General features: G+C 35.1%; 1 protein-coding gene and 1 non-coding gene across 2 annotated transcripts; both read left to right on the top strand.

Annotated features, from left to right (window-relative positions):
• Positions 1–564: 564 nt before the first annotated feature.
• LOC107633265 (Plant invertase/pectin methylesterase inhibitor superfamily) lies at positions 565–6,286 on the top strand. The gene is made up of 3 exons (XM_088507905.1): positions 565–955; positions 2,276–2,863; positions 5,073–6,286. The coding sequence occupies exons 1-3, from the start codon at positions 652–654 to the stop codon at positions 5,762–5,764; spliced, it is 1,584 nt and encodes a 527-aa protein (XP_088364031.1). The 5' UTR covers positions 565–651; the 3' UTR covers positions 5,765–6,286.
• Positions 6,287–19,727: 13,441 nt separating this feature from the next.
• Positions 19,728–19,835, top strand: LOC148570719 (small nucleolar RNA R71). The gene has a single exon (XR_015908996.1). It is a non-coding gene; the product is annotated as a small nucleolar RNA R71 (small nucleolar RNA).
• The last annotated feature ends 237 nt before the right edge of the window (positions 19,836–20,072 follow it).

Raw genomic sequence — 20,072 nt, 5'->3', positions numbered from 1 at the left:
TATATTAATAACTAATTTTAATGTAAATATATCTAACATGGTTTTTTTTTAATACTCTCTTTATTATTGTGATAATAAAGTTGTTGGTGTTACTATAGAAACGATATATAGCTAAAATACTCAAGAGTTTAAGTGAGTTGGTAGATAGAGAAAAAGAGAAAAACTTTAATTAATTTCTTTCTTTTGCCTTTGTTTCTCACTTCCCCCCTATTTTATTGACTGTATAGATTTGACGGAGTATAAAATAGGCTTTGTATGTGCACACATAATTTTAATTTATGCGTGAGAAATTCTCCTGGTAACTCTTAATTATTAGGTGTTACTCACGTACACTTATTAGGAGTACCAATCACCTAACTCATTTAACATAATTCACTTTTATGTTTTTTAACTTTAAATCAATAACTTGTAACAACACATTTTACTCGTTAACAAAAGTAATGAGTCACCACTAAATAAATAAATAAATAATCATTATCATATCAATGCTTTTTCCACATATCATCAATCCATCCCCACACTATAAATAGGAAGCACCTTCCTCTAAAAAATTTCATCAACATAACATTATTCTTAGCTTTAAGAAAGTAAATAATAAAACTCCTGCTGGTTGTGTATCTCCTGGTGAAGTAATAGTAGCTAGTGAGAAGAATGACGAGAACACAAGAATTAGTGATGATGATAACCTTTTTAGTGTTGGGATGTGCACTAACCATGGCAGAAACAGCAGCTCTAGAGCATGCTCATCACTATGAATGCACTCATACCAGATACCCTAGTCTATGTGATGAAACCTTGAAGGAGTTGATGAGTTCAGGGAATGATAAAAATGTTGATATCATTCTGGCTCTTGTAAACAAAACCATATCTGAAACCAACTTGCCAAGATCATATTTTGCTTCATTTGAGACTCAGGATATTGCTCAACAAGACAAATCATCTTCATCAGTCGGAGGTATATAATGCATATTATGCATTTTTTCCCCCTTTTTTTTTCTTGGTAATTTGAAAATTATAAATTTAGTTGTTTATCTCATGCACGCTGTGATATGGTCTCATTCATGAAAAACAATACTAACCTTTTTCAACGAAGCAACAACATTCGTATATATTGTTTATAATAATTTTTTTCTCCATATAATGAAATATATAAATGTATATATTGTAGTAAACTTTATTTTCTGAAATAATAATTTAAAATTGCAGAAGTATTAAAAAAATACGGGTACACAGATTATTTTCTTTTCTTTGACACTAATGCTATGTTTGTTTGAGAAGAAAATGGAAGAAAAGAAAAGGGAGGAAAGAAAATGGAAAGAAAAATGATTATTTTTTATTGTTTGGTTAAAGAGGAAAATTAGAAAAAAAAAGAAAATGGATAGAAAAAAATTGGTGGGGTTTACTAATTTTTTTTCTCTCCAACATTGAAAAGAAAATGGAGAGAAAACTAATGTTTCTCTTTCTACTTCTAATACTACCCCTTCACTTTTTTAATATATTTTATAATATAGAGGTAAAATTATCTTTTTATAATATTTATTTTCTTCTTATTTTTCTTTCATCTAAACACATCTAAAGAAAATAAAAATCCACCTAATTTCTTTCATTTTCTTTCTTTTCTTTCTATTTCCTTCCTCTCTATTTCTTTCCTTCCAACCAAACATAGCATAAAGGTGTTTTAAAATTTAATAACTATCAATTATAAAAAAAAAAAAAAGTAATTTGGATGATTATCGAGCATATGAAAAAATAGATAAAATTATTTTTAAATATTTTTAGCCGTTAATATAAAGCCAGTTCTATTATATCTTTTATTATATTGCCTACTATATTAATGAAAGTAACCACATTTTTATTTTAAATAAGAAATAGACATGTCGCAAACTTTGCCTTTATATGTAAGTGTCAGTACTTAACTATATTGATAACTATCAAAAATTAAATATTAAATATTAATCATTTATTTTTATCAAAATATATAATATTTTTATTATTTAAATAGTGAATTATTATTAAAAGAAAAATTAAACACAGTAAATGGTTTATTTCTTGAGATGTTACCATAGATGCCAAAAGAAAGAAGATGGTCTTCAAGGTTAGTTAGGCATGATAACGATAACTATTATAAACGTTCTCCTAATCTCCTAATATAATTATTAAAAATACCGTATTAAAATTTTTTTGTTAGTAATTCCCTACTTTTTTTTTTTTCTTGTAAGCGAGCTTAGCCCCAGTGATTTCTGTGCTCATCTTAATTGAAAGTTAAAACATGCAGGTTATTGTCAAGAGCTAATGGACATGTCAATGAAGAGGTTGGACCAATCCATGAAAGCACTGAGCAAGCCAACAAGAAACAAGGAGGACATCCAAACGTGGCTAAGCGCTTCCCTAACTTTCCAACAAACTTGCAACGACTTCGTACGATCACAAACCTCCAGCGGCGCCGCCACTGCCGTGGTAGACACCATTTCCAAGAAGATGGACTATCTTTCCGCATTAGCCAGTAACTCACTTGCCCTGGTTAACCAAATCACCACGAAGCGAAAAGAAAAGGAAAGCAAAGAGGAATTTCCCGAATGGATTTCTTCGAAAGCAAGAAAACTCCTTCAGGGAGCAGCACCCATAGAAGCGAACGCGGTGGTTGCGCAAGACGGTTCAGGGAACTACAAGACGATTTCTGAGGCCATTGCAGCTGCCACAGGTGGAAGATTTGTGATTTACGTGAAAGCAGGGACTTACAAGGAGAAGATTCGGACAAGTAAGAATGGCATAACGTTGATTGGAGCGGGTAAATATTCGACCGTTATTGTTGGAAGTGAGAGCGTTAAGGGTGGAGCTTCCTTGCCTGACACCGCCACATTCAGTTAGTTATTTTCCTTCATTTTTCTTTTATTTTTACGTCAATCCCACCTCTAATTATTTAATTTTCGTTTTTTATTTTTTTATTAACATTAGCTAATAAAAATAATTTTTATGTTAAATTTATAAATTTTAAATTATAATAATATAAAAATAAAATATAAAAAATTTTTGAAAATCAATAATTTTTAATAATTTTGACTAGTATGTAATTCGTACAAATATTAAATTAGCTGAAATAAATCAATTTTATTAATTTATATATATAAATTCTAATACATATGAGTATAGATTATATTAATTGATATGTATAAATTTTGATAAATATAAATATAAATTATATATTTTTGTGTGTATATATTTATAAATATAAGTATAAATTATTGTTAATTAAATATTAATTTAAAATAATAATATTTATTGAGTATATAGTAGTATTTTTGTTGATAAAGTGTTACTTTAAAATGTTGATTCCTTAACATTTTTCGATAACTAACGAAGAAGTTACAGACACTAAGTAGTTTGATCCAATAATTTTACTCTCAGTGACTTAGTAAACAACCGTAGAGAAACATAATATGTATATAGGTAGGTAGTGAATGTATAAGGTTAACAACAATAATAATTTATGTTTTGATGTAATGTTAACATACACATTTTATTTTCTTTTTGAATTTAACGTTTCTTTTATAGAAAAACTTGTTTTTAGATAATGAAAATTATAACTTTTAAAAGAAATAATTGTTTTTAGCGATTATATATTTAATAATTTTTCTAAACATATTTACAAAATTTAAAAATACTTTTTAAACCCAAACAAGCTCTTTATTCTTTGGGAGACATGAATGTGACTAATTACTACACATTTTCATTATACTATAAGGGGTTTAAGTCTTCTATGTCGGTGCTGATGCATTTCATTATTCTTAAGTCGTTTTCTATGAAATAAAATTCTTTACAGAAACGCACATGGATGGGCTTACACAATTAGCTCTCTAATTAATTGGTTCATAAATAAAAAAGAGTATAAGACGAGCAAGTGGACAAACGAAGTTTTCATGCAAGTACTCTATCTCATAAGTCATACCCTTTTCGTGTACTTGACTCTCAACTTCCTTCCTTTACAACTTTTGATTACAAAATAAAAAATAAAAATAAAATAATGAATTTTGTAATTAAAAATTAAAAACAAGTTTAACAATCTTTCTTCACTTTCTTTTCCTTGAAAAATAATAATTCTTCTAAATTATCCTTCTAGAAATCTTCATAATTTCTAAAGAAAAAATATTTGAACATCTTTTATATTTTTAAGATATTAAATATATTTAAATTTTTACTTTATTTAAGAGGTTCTATTACCACTTTTTAAAGTCGTTTTCTAAATGTAATTATTGCTAACCTCCATTTCATTTATTACGAGCAGTCAGGGGAGGAAACTTAGCTCCAGTAAATTAGTTGATTTAATTCGCTTAATAATTTTGTGCAACATTATCTTCTTATTCAGCTAACATATCTCCCATGAAAAAGACAATATAGAAGAGCAAAAGATTTTCATTTATTTGCAAAGGACTCTCTGCCTCAATTTTACGCACATTCTTCTAGCCTTTCACTATTCTCTTCCCTTTTTCAAATAATTTTTCATTTAAAAAAATCCATAATTTTATATACTAAAAATTAATTATCAAATCACATACACAAAATATAAATTAAAATATAAAATATATATTAAATATAAATTAAATAATATAAATATTTATATATAAATATCTAATAATTAATTTAATAATTTATTTTTATGTATATATAATATTTTTATTAAAAAACAATCATATTACATGTATTTATATAATATTAACTTATTTTATTATAATGTTTGATAGAAAAAAAATCAATTAAAACAGTTCAAATTTATTTAATAAATATTAAATAAAATAAATCTGAGCTTATTTTTTTGTCACCTAAATATTATCAACTTGTTTAATATATCCACACACGCAAAACATTGAAAAGGAGATAATAAGAAAAAACCTAATTAGTTATTTTTTGACTTACATATACATTTAAATGCAGATAATTATTTAAGAATAAAAATATTAAATAACAAAATTATTAGAGTTGTCATTTTTTTTTTTCATTTAAACTTTGAAAATTGTAAAAAATGAATAAATAAATAAATAAAAAGATTTCTAAAGTAAGAAACGATGATGATGCAGCAATGATGGGGGATGGATTCATTGCAAAAGACATAGGTTTCCACAACAACGCAGGCCCACAAGGCGAACAAGCCGTGGCTCTCTACATAGCTTCAGATCGCTCTGTCCTCTTCCGATGCAGCATTGCAGGCTACCAAGACACCATCTACGCCCACTCCCTCCGCCAATTCTACAGAGAATGCGACATCTACGGCACCATCGACTTCATCTTCGGAAACGCCGCCGCCGTCTTCCAAACCTGCAACATCATGCTCCGCCGCCCTCTCCACGGTGGCTCCAACGCCGTTCTCGCCAACGGAAGAACCGATCCTGGACAGAACACAGGTTTCTCGCTTCACAAGTGTGCCATAACACCAAGCTCCGATTTGTCTCCTGTGAAGCACTCTGTTAATTCTTATCTTGGGAGGCCCTGGAAGGAGTATTCTAGGGCCGTCGTGATAGGGTGTACCATAGACGACGCCATTGCGCAGCAGGGTTGGGTTCAGTGGCCTGGTTATGGAAGCTCGGTCTTGAGGACACTCTATTTTGGTGAGTATGGTAATTCAGGACCTGGTGCTGGAACTGCAAGAAGGGTTCAGTGGCCTGGTTTTCATGTCATGGGTAATGTTGAGGCTTCTAAGTTCACTGTTGGTAACTTTATTGCTGGAAGTTCATGGATTCCTTCCTCCGTCGGTTTCATCTCGGGTCTCTAAGGATCCATCAATTCTTCTTTCCATTAATATTATTAAATGTGATTTTTTATCATAAAATATATATTTTTATATTTTTTTATTTAATAAAAAATCACACTTTATTGTATATCAATAGAAAGAAAAACATAAAAAGAATTTAATTTTTTATTTGTGATTTAAAATCTTAAAAGTAAAACAAAAAGAGAGAATGACTCAATTTTAAGTCTTCACTCTTTTCTATTTTTCACTTTTAAAATCTTAACTCACATAAACCCTGTCGCTACTGATTGTGTTGCAATTAAAATGGATGCAATAATCAGAAAAAGGATTAGTAGTTGTATTAGTAACAGTTGCCATATAGTTTGATATACTTGAAGGTCTGTGTATATGTTTTCTCTTTTGATAAGATTATTGTATACGCATGTGTCTGAGTGTCGGTTATATACATAGAGTCACGTAATTAATTTGTAAGGTTAAGATTGGAACTTCCAAACAATCCAAGGGAGTGATAACTTCGCTCATGAGTTGATACACGAGTAACATTTATACATTAATGAAAAATTATTTCTTCTATAATTAAGTGGAAGAATTTTCTTCCACCGTCATGATTATTATCTCAAGTTTGTTTATTTATTTCCCTTTTTTTATGCCATGGGTCGTCAAGCTAATTATCAACGAGGAAAGAAAAGTAAACTCGTACGGTCGTACCAGGCTAGTTAAACTAACATTAATGGGACCGTAGAAGGGAACTACAGTAATAATCTTATACGGAAGATGGAAATTTCACGACGAAGAAAAATAATAAAGATTTGAATGTCATAGTGTGTATTTCATTTACGTTTCTATTTTTTGATTTTGTGAAAGGAAATAAAAAACAATAAAAATAATAAAAATTTATTTATTGTTTTTACATCTTATTTTTATTTTTTTTATAAAATTATAAAAGCAAAAACTATAAAAAATAAAAATAATAAGACCAAACACGCCATATACTCATTGTTTTCGTTTTTTCTTTGTCCTTTATTCTTTAAAGAGAAAGTTTTAGAGATCAATATTATTATTAAAATTTAGCCAATACTTAACCAATAAAAAAAATGAATAATTTTATATTATTAAATGTAATTTTATATCATTAAAAATACTAGTAATAACTAATTATGATTACAAATAGGGGTGTGATAGCCCGTTCGGCCCGAAGATCCGGTTCGACTCCGAACACTTTAGGAACTAATTTGGTGTGATTTCACCGGGTTTAGAGCTGGGTAAGAATCTCAAAAATAGACCCGTCATTGTTTCGGGTCGGGTCCGGGCCATAACTCGGGTCACCCGAACTCGACTTGGTGGCCTGGTCATCATACACAATTAATATTTTGTTTTATTATTGATGGATGATGGTTATTCTTATATAGAATTTAAGTATTGTAAACCTTAATATTTTGTGTTATTAGTTATTATAAGACTATAAGTAAATATTTTATATTTAAAATGCATAAGATTTTAGACTAATGCATAATATTGTGTTATTTATATTGATTTAAATATTTGGTGTTATTAGACAATGTTAGTATTGATTATGGTTATGCTTTAATTTCAGAGAAGAGTTGGTTCTTGTTATATTTTTCTAAGTGAATTTTATCATATCAAATAATGGTTGGAGTCTTAGAAATTTGGATATTTTTACATGCTAATTTATAAGAAAGTATCAAGATAATATAATGTTAACGGCCCGGTTTTCCCCCGGTATAATCGTGGCCCGAAAGTGTATAAGTTTCATCGGGTCTAGAGTCGGGTTCGGATCTAATAAATAGACCAGTATATATTTCGGGCCGAATTTAAATCACATTAAATCCAATTTCACCCGACTTATGCACACCCCTAAGTACAAATCACAAAATTTGTTGATATCCTACCACTTCTCTTCCTTAAAATGTATTCCACTTTTCTAAGATTTGCATAATTAGACTAGTGTTGATGTTAGTGAGACAGATTGGCCCAATTCGTTTTATAAATCTAATGAGAACCCAAAAAGTAACTCAACAAAAAAGTCGAAACTCCAAAATAAAAAGTACGTATATGCAAAATTCGGACACCATAGTCACCAAAAAGAACAAAAACAAATTCGGTCACCATTACCGAGACATTACCCACCAGATAGGGAGATACACCAATTTTATGAAATCAACTTTTTTTGGTCTCTATGCAGTTACGTTCCATTTGTTATGATCTTTATAAAAAAAAAATGGAACTCTCAATAAAGTAATTAACTGGAAGAACCGAAGAAGTATTTAAATTGAACTCGTATTTCATGACCCAAAAAAATAATTTTTTGAACTAGTATTTATGGAACCGTGCTTCATAAATCATAATTTAAAAGTTAAATATGTCAAACAAACACCACAATCTAGGATCATATTTTGTCATTGTCATGTGTTGCTTCCTTTATACTTATTGTTAAAATAAATTATTTCATTAATATAAATCATCCATATTAAATCACCAAAAATATATTATAATGCGGAAGCATACATTTACTCATAGAAATTAGAAATAAAAAATTGATAGAAGAATTGTCTAAGTCTTGTAGTTCTTTCGATCTTCCTCAACCAAAGTTTTTTGTATCCCAAATAGGACTGAATTGTGACTCTTCTGATAGAGAAAGAACGACAAAGACGGTTTTAGTGTATTGGGGACCGAAACCCTGAAGTCATTGTATATATTTGAACATGGCACCCATTAAACCCTAAAGACTCAAATAAAAATATAGTATCTAAAGTCCAAAAGATAATATATCTAAAATCCAAAAAATAATATATCTAAAGTTCAAAAGATAATATCTAGTTTTATTCTCATTTAATTCCAAATCAAAAGTAATCATGACTTATTCAATTTAGCATTTATAACAATAAATGAAATCTCAATTATACAAGTCATTTAATTTGAAATAGCATAATTTGTAATTATAATTAATATATGTATCGCCTACAAACAAATTAGGGAATTAAAATAATTTCCTAACAATCTCCCACTTGGGCTATACATATATTCTTCCTTGACATAATCATATTTTATAAACTTTATGTGCGCATCTGAATACTATTTCCCTTATTACTTTAACAATCTGGTCCGTCTCATATATTAGATATGGAATCACTGCAACTTTTATCACATTAATGTCGTGAGTGAACCATGACAATCACCATTCTAATATACTTAATGACATAGATCAAATTTGTATGAGTAATATGGAAATTACATGCCAAGTGATCTCATGCATGTCTATTTCCAGCTTGTCCAACTTTAAAACTTTGTTGAGATCAAACACAAAACAAATATTGCAAAATGAACATTTTACATAACATGAAATAAACCATTAACTTAATTCTACAGAAAAATAATTCAATATCTGTCATAGAATATATAGCATATAATAAACTCCCACTAAACCTAGGCATTACAAATATTGACACCTATCCAAGCAGTATGCTCATGAAAGACTTTAGGGATCAATCCCTTGGTTAATGGGTTTGCTAGCATATACTCTGTTCCTATATGTTCTATGAAAATCTGTTTTTCTTGAACTTTCTCCTTGACAACTAAGAACTTGATGTCTATATGCTTTGATTTTGTCAATCTCTTATTGTTGTTGGAGTATAGTACTGCTGACTTGTTGTCACAAAATATCTTTAATGGCTTTTCAATGTCATCTACTATACAAAGCTCAGTGACAAAGTTTCGCAACCATATGCCATGTTTGGATGCCTCAAAGCAAGCAATGTATTCTGCCTCCATTGTCGAGGAAGCTACAAGAGTCTGTTTGTTAGACTTCCATGCAATAGCTCCTCCAGCCAAAATGAAGATACAGCCTAAAGTAGAGCGTCTACTATCTTGGCATCCCGCAAAATCAGAATCAGAGTACCCAATGATCTCCAAATTTTTTAATCTCCGATAAGTAAGCATGTAATCCTTTGTTCTCTTCAGATAACGCATTACGCGTTTAACAGTTATCAAATAATCCATGTCCGGATTGCTCAAGTATCTATGTAACACTCCCACTATGAATGATATATCGGGACATGTACAAACTTGAGCATACATTAAGCTCCCTAGTGCTTATGCATAAAGTTTATCATGCATTGCTAACCTCTCAAGATCATTTTCGGGACATTGCTTGAGACTAAATTTGTCTCCTTTAGCTACGGGTGTATCCATTGGTCTACAACTTTCCAAGCCATATCTACTTAAAATCTTTTCGATATAGTTCTTTTGTGATAATCCAAAAATACCTTGAGGCGATCTCTTAGTATCTCAATTCCTAATACAAAAGAGGCATCACCAAGATCTTTTATTTCGAATTTGTTCGATAGAAATTTCTTAGTTTCATGCAACAAGCCTATATCGTTACTGGCAAGTAGAATGTCATCAACATATAAGACCAAAAAGATGTATTTACTCCCACTGAATTTGCGGTATAAACACTTATCTATGATATTTACCTCAAAATCATATGAGGTAATGACTTGATGAAACTTGTGATACCATTGATGAGAAGCTTGTTTGAGACCATAGATGAATTTCTTTAACTTACAAACCATAGATTTTGAATCGCCTGATACAAAATTTTCTGGTTGTACCATATACATCTTTTATCAATGTCACCATTGAGAAACGCTGTCTTTACATCCATCTGATGTAGCTCCAAGTCAAAATGAGCTACTAGTGCCATTATGATTCTAAAAGAGTCTTTCGATGATACTGGAGAGAAAGTCTCTTTATAGTCTATGCCTTCCATTTGAGTAAAGCCTTTAGCAACTAGACGAGCTTTATATCTCTTGACATTACCCTTAGAATCCCTTTTGGTTTTAAATATCCATTTACAATCAATTGGTTTCACATTTTCAGATAATTCTACGAGATCCCAAATGTCATTGTCTTTCATAGACTTCATCTCTTCTTTCATGGCATCGATCCACTTTTTAGAGTTAGAACTTTGCATGGCTTGAAAAAAATTGATTAGGTCATTTTCTGTCAAACCAATGTCATCCTCATGTTTTTGGAGATAGACTACATATTCATTTGAAATTGCACTTCTCTTTTCTCTGTTGGATCTCCTTAATGGCACTTCTTGAGGTTGTTGAGATTGCTGTATAGGTTGGAGTTAAGGAGGATTCTCATTATTTTCTTGTGCTGCAGCAGTATTTTGAGTGATGTGTGGAAAACGATCCAACACAAAACTCACCGGCAAGTGTACCAGGTCGCATCAAGTAATAATAACTCACATGAGTGAGGTCGATCCCACAGGGATTGAAGGATTGAGCAATTTTAGTTTAGTGGTTGATTTAGTCAAGCGAATCAAGATTTGGTTGAGTGATTTGTGATTTGCAGAAGCTAAATTGCATGGAGAGTAAAGGGGAAGGGGAGATTTGCAGTAAACTAAAGAACAGGAAAGTAAATGTGCTGAATCTTAAAGTGCAAGTAATGTAAATTGCAGAAACTTAGATTGCAAGAAATGTAAGTGACTGAATCTTAAAGTGCAAGTAATGTAAATTGCTTGAATTGTAAAGGGGATTGGGAGTTGGGTTTGCAGAATTTAGACAAGACAGAAGTAAATTGCATTAAACATAAAAGACAAAATTGAATTGCAGTGAAGTAGATCTTAAATAGAAGAGTAAAATGCTTTGAGAATTTAAAAGACAGAGAAAGCAGTGCTTAATTTGCAGCAAAGTAAAAGAGGTTGAAGATCTCAGGGTGGAAGAGACTAGATAACAAGTCTAGATCTCAAATCCTTCCTTGATCCAACAAGAATAATTGCAAAAGAAACTGAAAAGTAAATTGCAGAAAGAGTAGAAGATGAAACAGTAAATGGAAATTGGAATTCAATTATGCAGAAAAATTAAACAAGTTCTCAAGGTGAGATTGAAACAGAAGTTCTTCAATTCTCCACCCAAGATCCAAAGCAAGAAAAATGAAAGAGTGCTCAAGTAAGAACCAAGAAGAAGAGAGATCAATTCTCCTTCCAAGTTCTCAGAAAATTCAAAGTAAAAGCTCCCTAGGAAAATTCAAAATAAAAGTCTTAGAAGTAAAAATAAAAAGTTCCAAAAATCAAAATTCCTAATTACATCAAACTAACTCTTATTTATATACTTTCTATTCTTGGATTTTGGAATTTGGGTGGGCTTTTGATTTAGTGAAGAAATGAATTAAATTGGATTTTTAATCCAATTTTTAGCCCAAATTGCACTTCCAGGGGAAAGCTCAGTTGGAAAATCTAACTTAGCTTTCAAGTGTGCTGCCATCCGTGCCAAAATTGGTGCGCCCAGCCCTTGGTGGAGTGTGTGACACTAGAGCTCAGTTGGAAATTTGAACTGAGCTCTAGGCCGTGTCATGGTGCTCTTGGCTTGCTTCCTTGTTGCGCCAAGTTGCTGCTGCCCGTGTCATTGTGCGCAAGACAGCCCTCCTTGGTGCGCCAAAATTGTGCCAAAGTGTGGAGGCTTGGGAGAGGCAATGCTCAGTTGGAAAAACCAACTGAGCTTTCCTTGTAGTGCTTAGCTTTCGGCCTTTACGTCCCAGGTTCGAATCCTGGTGGAGGAAGTGGAGGCTAATTTACTTTGGAGGAGTTGGACGCTCCTCCCTTGCTTCTCATGGAGTTCCCTTGTTCGAACCTTGGCCCAAGAATTTAAGCTATTTTCCCTTGATTTTTCTTGCAAGCTTGGTGGCACTCCTTCCTTATGTTTCAAGGAATTCCCAAGTTCAAATCCCACGGGAAGCATTTTGGCTATTTCTCTTGATTTTTCCTTGCAAGGAGTAGCGTGTGGTTCCAAGTTCGAACCATGGAGGAGGCATTTTGGCTAATTCTTCATGATTTTCATTGCAAGGAGTGTTCCTTGCTTCCTTTAGCTCATGGGTTCGAAACTTGGTGGCTTCACTCCTAGGAATTGGAGAGGTCCCTGATAAAGTTAACTTAGTTAACTGAGCTTTGTACCATTTCCTTGCTTTCTTTACTGCTCAGTTAACTATTTGAACTTAGCTTTGTAGCTTTCCTTCTCCTTTCATTCCTTGTGAAGCTCAGTTTGCTTTCTCAACTTAGCTTCCCTTTCTTCCTTGATGTTGGCCACGTTTTTGCTTCCCTTGGGCACGCTTGTGGATTCCTTTGGAACGTTTCTTATGCCACGCTTTTCTTCTTTTCTTCTTTCTTCACCTACAAGTAATCAAAACAACCAATCAAAGTATCACTAAATTCACAAGGTTTATAAATCAATTAATTATCAATTAAATTTAGCTTAAACCTCATGATTTTGCATCAAATAAATGGTGGTTGTTTGATTCAAAGAAGTCATTGGTACGCAGAAATTGTGATTACACTTTTGATTATGTAAAATTCATCGCTCTTTCTTTCCCTGGTGATGGCGCCAAACACATGATGCCAATACCATGGTTCACAACTTCGCACAACTAACCAGCAAGTGCACTGGGTCGTCCAAGTAATACCTTACGTGAGTAAGGGTCGAATCCCACGGAGATTGTTGGTATGAAGCAAGCTTTGGTCACCTTGTAAATCTCAGTCAGGTGGATATAAAATAGTAATGGGTTTTCGAAAATAAATAATAGAATAGGGATAGAGGTACTTATGTAAATCATTGGCAGGAATTTCAGATAAGCGAATGGAGATGCTTTTCGTTCCTCTGAACCTCTGCTTTCCTGCTATCTTCATCCAATCAGTTTTACTCCTTTCCATGGCTGGCTTTATGTGATACATCACCATTGTCAATGGCTACTTTCGGTCTTCTCTCGGGAAAATGATCCAAATGCCCTGTCACGGCACGGCTAATCGTCTGGAGGCATCACCCTTGTCAATGGCTTCATCTTATCCTCTCAGTGAAAATGGTCAACGCACCCTGTCACGGCACGGCTATTCATCTGTCGGTTCTCGATCATGCTGGAATAGGATTTACTATCCTTTTGCGTCTGTCACTACGCCCAGCAATCGCGAGTTTGGAGCTCGTCACAGTCATTCATTCATTGAATCCTACTTGGAATACCACAGACAAGGTTTAGACTTTTCGGATTCTCTTGAATGCCGCCATCATTCTAGCTTACACCACGAAGATTCCGATTAAGAGATCTAAGAGATACTCATTCAGTCGAAGGTAGAATGGGAGTGGTTGTCAGGCACGCGTTCATAGGGAATGATGATGATTGTCACGTTCATCACATTCAGGTTGAAGAGCGAATGAATATCTTAGAAGCGAAATAAGATGAATTGAATAGAAAACAGTAGTACTTTGCCTTAATCTTTGAGGAATAGCAGAGCTCCACACCTTAATCTATGGAGTGTAGAAACTCTACCGTTGAAAATACATAAGTGAAAGGTCCAGGCATGGCCGAATGGCCAGCCCCCTAAAACGTGATCAATAGTCTCCTAAGATAAACAATGGATTAAAACTGAGACCAAAGATGTCTAATATAATAGTAAAAGGTCCTATTTATAATAAACTAGCTACTAGGGTTTACAGAAGTAAGTAATTGATGCATAAATCCACTTCCGGGGCCCACTTGGTGTGTGCTTGCGATGAGCTTGAGTGTTTCACGTGTAGAGGTCCTTCTTGGAGTTGAACGCCAGCTTTTGTGCCAGTTTGGACGTTCAACTCTGGTTTTGGCTCCTTTTCTGGCGCTGGACGCCAGATTTGGGCAGAAATCTGGCGTTGAATGCCAGTTTACGTCGTCTATTCTTGGCCAAAGTATGGACTATTATATATTTCTGGAAAGCCCTGGATGTCTACTTTCCAACGCAATTAGAAGCGCGCCATTTCGAGTTCTGTAGCTCCAGAAAATCCACTTTGAGTGCAGGGAGGTCAGAATCCAACAGCATCAGCAGTCCTTCTTCAACCTCTGAATCTGATTTCTGCTCAAGTCCCTCAATTTCAGCCAGAAAATACCTGAAATCACAGAAAAACACACAAACTCATAGTAAAGTCCAGAAATGTGAATTTAACATAAAAACTAATGAAAACATCCCTAAAAGTAACTAGATCCTACTAAAAACAATGCCAAAAAGCGTATAAATTATCCGCTCATCACAACACCAAACTTAAATTGTTGCTTGTCCCCAAGCAAATGAAAATCAAATAGGATAAAAAGAAGAGAATATACTATAAATTCCAAACTATCAATGAAACATAGCTCCAATCAAATGAGCGGGACTTATAGCTTTTTGCCTCTTGAATAGTTTTGGCATCTCACTCTATCCATTGAGGTTCAGAATGATTGGCATCTATAGGAACTCAGAGTTCAGATAGTGTTATTGATTCTCCTAGTTCAGTATGATGATTCTTGAACACAGCTTCTTTATGAGTCTTGGCCGTGGCCCTAAGCACTTTGTTTTCCAGTATTACCACCGGATACATAAATGCCACATACACATAATTTGGGTGAACCTTTTCAGATTGTGACTCAGCTTTGCTAATGTCCCCAATTAGAGGTGTCCAGGGTTCTTAAGCACACTCTTTTTTTGCTTTGGACCTTGACTTTACCCGCTCAGTCTCAAGTTTTCACTTGACACCTACACGCCACAAGCACATGGTTAGGGACAGCTTGGTTTAGCCGCTTAGACCAGGATTTTATTCCTTTAGGCCCTCCTATCCACTGATGCTCAAAGCCTTGGGATCCTTTTTATTACCCTTGCCTTTTGGTTTTAAGGGTTATTGGCTTTTTCTGCTTGCTTTTTCTTTTTCTTTTTTTTTCTTTCTATTTTTTTTCGCCTATTTTTTTTTCTGCAAGCTTTGTTCTTTGCTGCTTTTTCTTGCTTCAAGAATCATTTTTATGATTTTTCAGATTATCAAATAACATGTCTCCTAGTCATCATTCTTTCAAGAGCCAACGTATTTAACATTCTTAAACAACAACTTCAAAAGACATATGCACTGTTCAAGCCTTCATTCAGAAAACAAGAAGCATTGTCACCACATCAATATAATTAAACTAAGTTCAAGGATAAATTCGAAACTCATGTACTTCTTATTCTTTTGAATTAAAACATTTTTCATTTAAGAGAGGTGATGGATTCATAGGACATTCATAACTTTAAGACATAGTTACTACTACTAATGATCATGTAATGAAGACACAAACATAGATAAGCACATAACATAGAAAACGAAAAAACAGAAGAAATAAGAACAAGAAATGAATCCACCTTAGTGATGGTGGCGTTTCCTTCTTGAGGAACCAATGATGTCCTTGAGCTCTTCTATGTCTCTTCCTTGTCTTTGTTGCTCCTCCCTCATTGCTTTTTGATCTTCTCTTATTTCATGAAGCATGATGGAGTGCTCTTGATGTTCCACCCTTAGTTGTCCCATATTGGAACTCAATTCTCCTAGGGAGGTGTTGATTTGCTCCCAATAGTTTTGTGGAGGAAAGTGCATTTGAGGCATCTCCGGGATCTCATGGTGATGAGCTTCATACGCCTCTTGAGCTCCATGAATGGGCTCTCTTGCTTGCTCCATCTTTTTCTTAGTGATGGGCTTGTCCTCTTTGATGAGGATATCTCCCTCTATGTCAATCCCAGCCGAATTGCATAGGTGGCAAATGAGGTGAGGAAAGGCTAACCTTGCCATAGTGGAGGACTTGTCAGCCACCTTGTAGAGTTCTTGAGGTATAATCTCATGAACTTCCACCTCTTCTCCAATCATGATGCTATGGATCATGATGGCCCGGTCTATAGTAACTTCAGACCGGTTGCTAGTAGGAATGATTGAGCATTGAATGAACTCCAACCATCCTCTAGCTACAGGCTTGAGGTCCAATCTTCTTAGTTGAACCGGCTTGCCTTTGGAGTCAATTTTCCATTGAGCTCCTTCTACACATATGTCCATAAGGACTTGGTCCAACCTTTGATCAAAGTTGACTCTCCTTGTGTAGGGGCGTGCGTTCTCTTCCATGTTTGGCAAGTTGAACGCCAACCTCACATTTTCCGGACTAAAATCCAAGTATTTCCCCCGAACCATTGTAACATAGTTCTTTGGATCCGGGTTCTTACTTTGATCATGGTTCTTGGTGATCCATGCATTAGTATAGAACTCTTGAACCATTAGGATGCCGACTTGTTGGATGGGATTTGTTAGAACTTCCCAACCTCTTCTTTGAATTTCATGTCGGATCTCCGGATACTCATTTCTTTTGAGTTTGAAAGGGACCTCAGGGATCACCTTCTTCTTGGCCACAACATCATAGAAGTGGTCTTGATGGGCTTTGGAGATGAACCTTTCCATCTCCCATGACTCGGATGTGGAAGCTTTTGTCTTCCCTTTCCCCTTTCTAGAGAATTCTCCGGTCTTAGGCGCCATCAATGGTAATGGAAAAACAAAAAGCTTATGCTTTTACCACACCAAACTTAGAATTTTGCTCGCCCTCGAGCAATAAAAGAAAGAATAGATGAAGAAGAAGAAGAAATGGAGGAGAGGGAGAGTGGAAAGTGTTTCGGCCAAGAAGGGTGTAGAGGGGTGTGTTGTGTGAATTTGATGAAGAATGGAGGGCTTTATATAGGGAAGGGAGGGGGGAAAGGTTTTGGCCATATTGGTGGGTTTGGGTGGGAAATTGGTTTTGAATTTTGAAGGTAGGTGGAGTTTATGAGGTAGGTTTATGGGGAAGAGTGGATGGATGTGAGTGGTGAAGAGGTGATGGGGAAGAGAGATTGAGGTGATTGGTGAAGGGTTTTTGGGGAAGAGTGTTTATGGGGTTGTGTGAAAGAGAGTGGTGAGAAGAAGTGAGTGGAGGTAGGTGGGGATCCTGTGGGGTCCACAGATCCTGAGGTGATCCTGTGGGGTCCACAGATCCTGAGATGATCCTGTGGGGTCCATAGATCCTGGGGTGTCAAGGATTTGCATCCCTGCACCAATTAGGCATGTAAAATGCCTTTGCACACAACTCTGGACGTTCAGCGCCAGGTTGGTGCCCATTTTGGGCATTCAACGCTCCTTTGTTGCCATTTCTGGCGTTGAACGCCAGAACCATGCTTGTTCTGGGCGTTCAACGCCAGAATGCTGCCCATTTTGGGCGTTCAGCGCCAGAACCATGCTCTGTTCTGGCGTTGAACACCAGGCAGATGCTCCTCCAGGGTGTGATTTTTCTTTTGCTGTTTTTGATTCCGTTTTCAATTTTTATATTTATTTTGTGACTCCTCATGATCATGAACTTATAAAGACATATAACTAAGAAAAATATAGTTAGATAAATAAAAATTGGGTTGCCTCCCAACAAGCGCTTCTTTAATGTCAATAGCTTGACAGTGGGCTCTCATGGAGCCTCACAGATGTTCAGAGCATTGTTGAGACTCTCCAACACCAAACTTAGAGTTTGGATATGGGAGTTCAACACCAAACTTAGAGTTTGGTTGTGGCCTCCCAACACCAAACTTAGAGTTTGACTGTGGGGGCTTGGGTTGACTCTGCTTTGAGAGAAGCTTTTCATGCTTCCTCTCCATGGTTGCAGAAGGAGATCCTTGAGTTTTAAATACAAGGGAGTCCTCATTCCATTGAAGGACTAGTTCACCTCTGTCAACATCAATCACAGCTCTTGCTGTGGCCAGGAAAGGTCTTCCTAAGATGATGGATTCATCCTCTTCCTTTCCAGTATCCAGGACTATGAAATCAGCAGGGACGTAAAGGCCTTCAACCTTTACTAACACGTCCTCTACTTGTCCATATGCCTGTTTTCTTGAATTGTCTGCCATCTCTAGTGAGATTTTAGCAGCTTGCACCCCATAGATTCCCAGTTTCTCTATTACAGAGAGGGGCATGAGGTTTATTCCTGAACCAAGGTCACACAGGGCCTTAAAGATCATAGTACCTATAGTACAAGGTATTATGAACTTTCCAGGATCCTGTCTCTTCTGAGGCAATGTCAGTTGATCCAGATCACTTAGTTCATTGATGAACAAGGGAGGTTCAACTTCCCAAGTATCAATGCCAAATAATTTGGTATTCAGCTTCATGATTGCACCAAGAAACTTGGCTGTTTGCTCTTCAGTAACATCCTCATTCTCTTCAGAAGAGGAATACTCATCAGAGCTCATGAATGACATAAGGAGGTTCAATGGAATCTCTATGGTCTCTAGATGAGTCTCAGATTCCTTTGGTTCCTCAGAGGGAAGCTCCTTATTGATCACTAGACGTCCCAGGAGGTCTTCCTCCTTGGGATTCACGTCCTCTCCTTTCCTTACAGGTTCGACCATGGTGCTTATGTCAATGGCCTTGCACTCTCCTTTTGGATTCTCTTCTGTATTGCTTGGGAGAGTACTAGGAGGGATTTCAGTGATCCTTTTACTCAGTTGGCCCACTTGTGCTTCCAAATTTCTAATGGAAGACCTTGTTTCATTCATGAAACTTATAGTGGCCTTAGATAGATCAGAGACTAAGTTTGCTAAATTAGAAGTATTTTGTTCAGAGTTCTCTGTCTGTTGCTGAGTGGATGATGGAAAAGGTTTATTATTGTTAAACCTGTTTCTTCCACCATTATTAAGGCCTTGTTGAGGCTTTTGATCCTTCCATGAGAAATTTGGATGATTTCTCCATGATGAGTTATAGGTGTTTTCATAAGGTTCACCTAAGTAATTCACCTCTGCTATTGCAGGGTTCTCAGGATCATAAGCTTCTTCTTCAGAAGATGCCTCTTGAGTACTGTTGGATGCAGCTTGCATTCCATTCAGACTCTGAGAAATCATATTGACTTGCTGAGTCAATATTTTGTTCTGAGCCAATATGGCATTCAGAGTATCAACCTCAAGAACTCCCTTCTTCATAGGCGTCCCATTATTCACAGGATTCCTTTCAGAAGTGTACATGAACTGGTTATTTGCAACCATGTCAATGAGTTCTTGAGCTTCTGCAGGCGTTTTCTTCAGATGAATGGATCCACCTGTAGAGGTATCCAATGACATCTTAGATAACTCAGACAGACCATCATAGAATATATCCAGGATGGTCCATTCTGAAAGCATGTCAGAAGGACACTTTTTGGTCAGTCCTTTGTATCTCTCCCAAGCTTCATAGAGGGATTCACCTTCTTTCTGTCTAAAGGTTTGAACATCCACTCTAAGCTTGCTCAGCTTTTGAGGAGGAAATAACTTGGCTAAGAAAGCCTTGACCAGCTTATCCCAAGAGTTCAGGCTATCCTTGGGTTGAGAATCCAACCACAGTCTAGCTCTGTCTCTTACAGCAAAAGGGAAAAGCATGAGCCTGTAGACTTCAGGATCTACTCCATTAGTCTTAACAGTATCATAGATCTGCAAGAATTCAGTTAAGAACTGAAAAGGATCTTCAGATGGAAGTCCATGAAA

Source organism: Arachis ipaensis, chromosome B3, assembly GCF_059453495.1.
Source record: "Arachis ipaensis isolate K30076 ecotype BB chromosome B3, ASM5945349v1, whole genome shotgun sequence".
NCBI classification, from domain to species: domain Eukaryota; kingdom Viridiplantae; phylum Streptophyta; class Magnoliopsida; order Fabales; family Fabaceae; genus Arachis; species Arachis ipaensis.
This window is presented reverse-complemented; position numbering and strand designations above follow the sequence as displayed.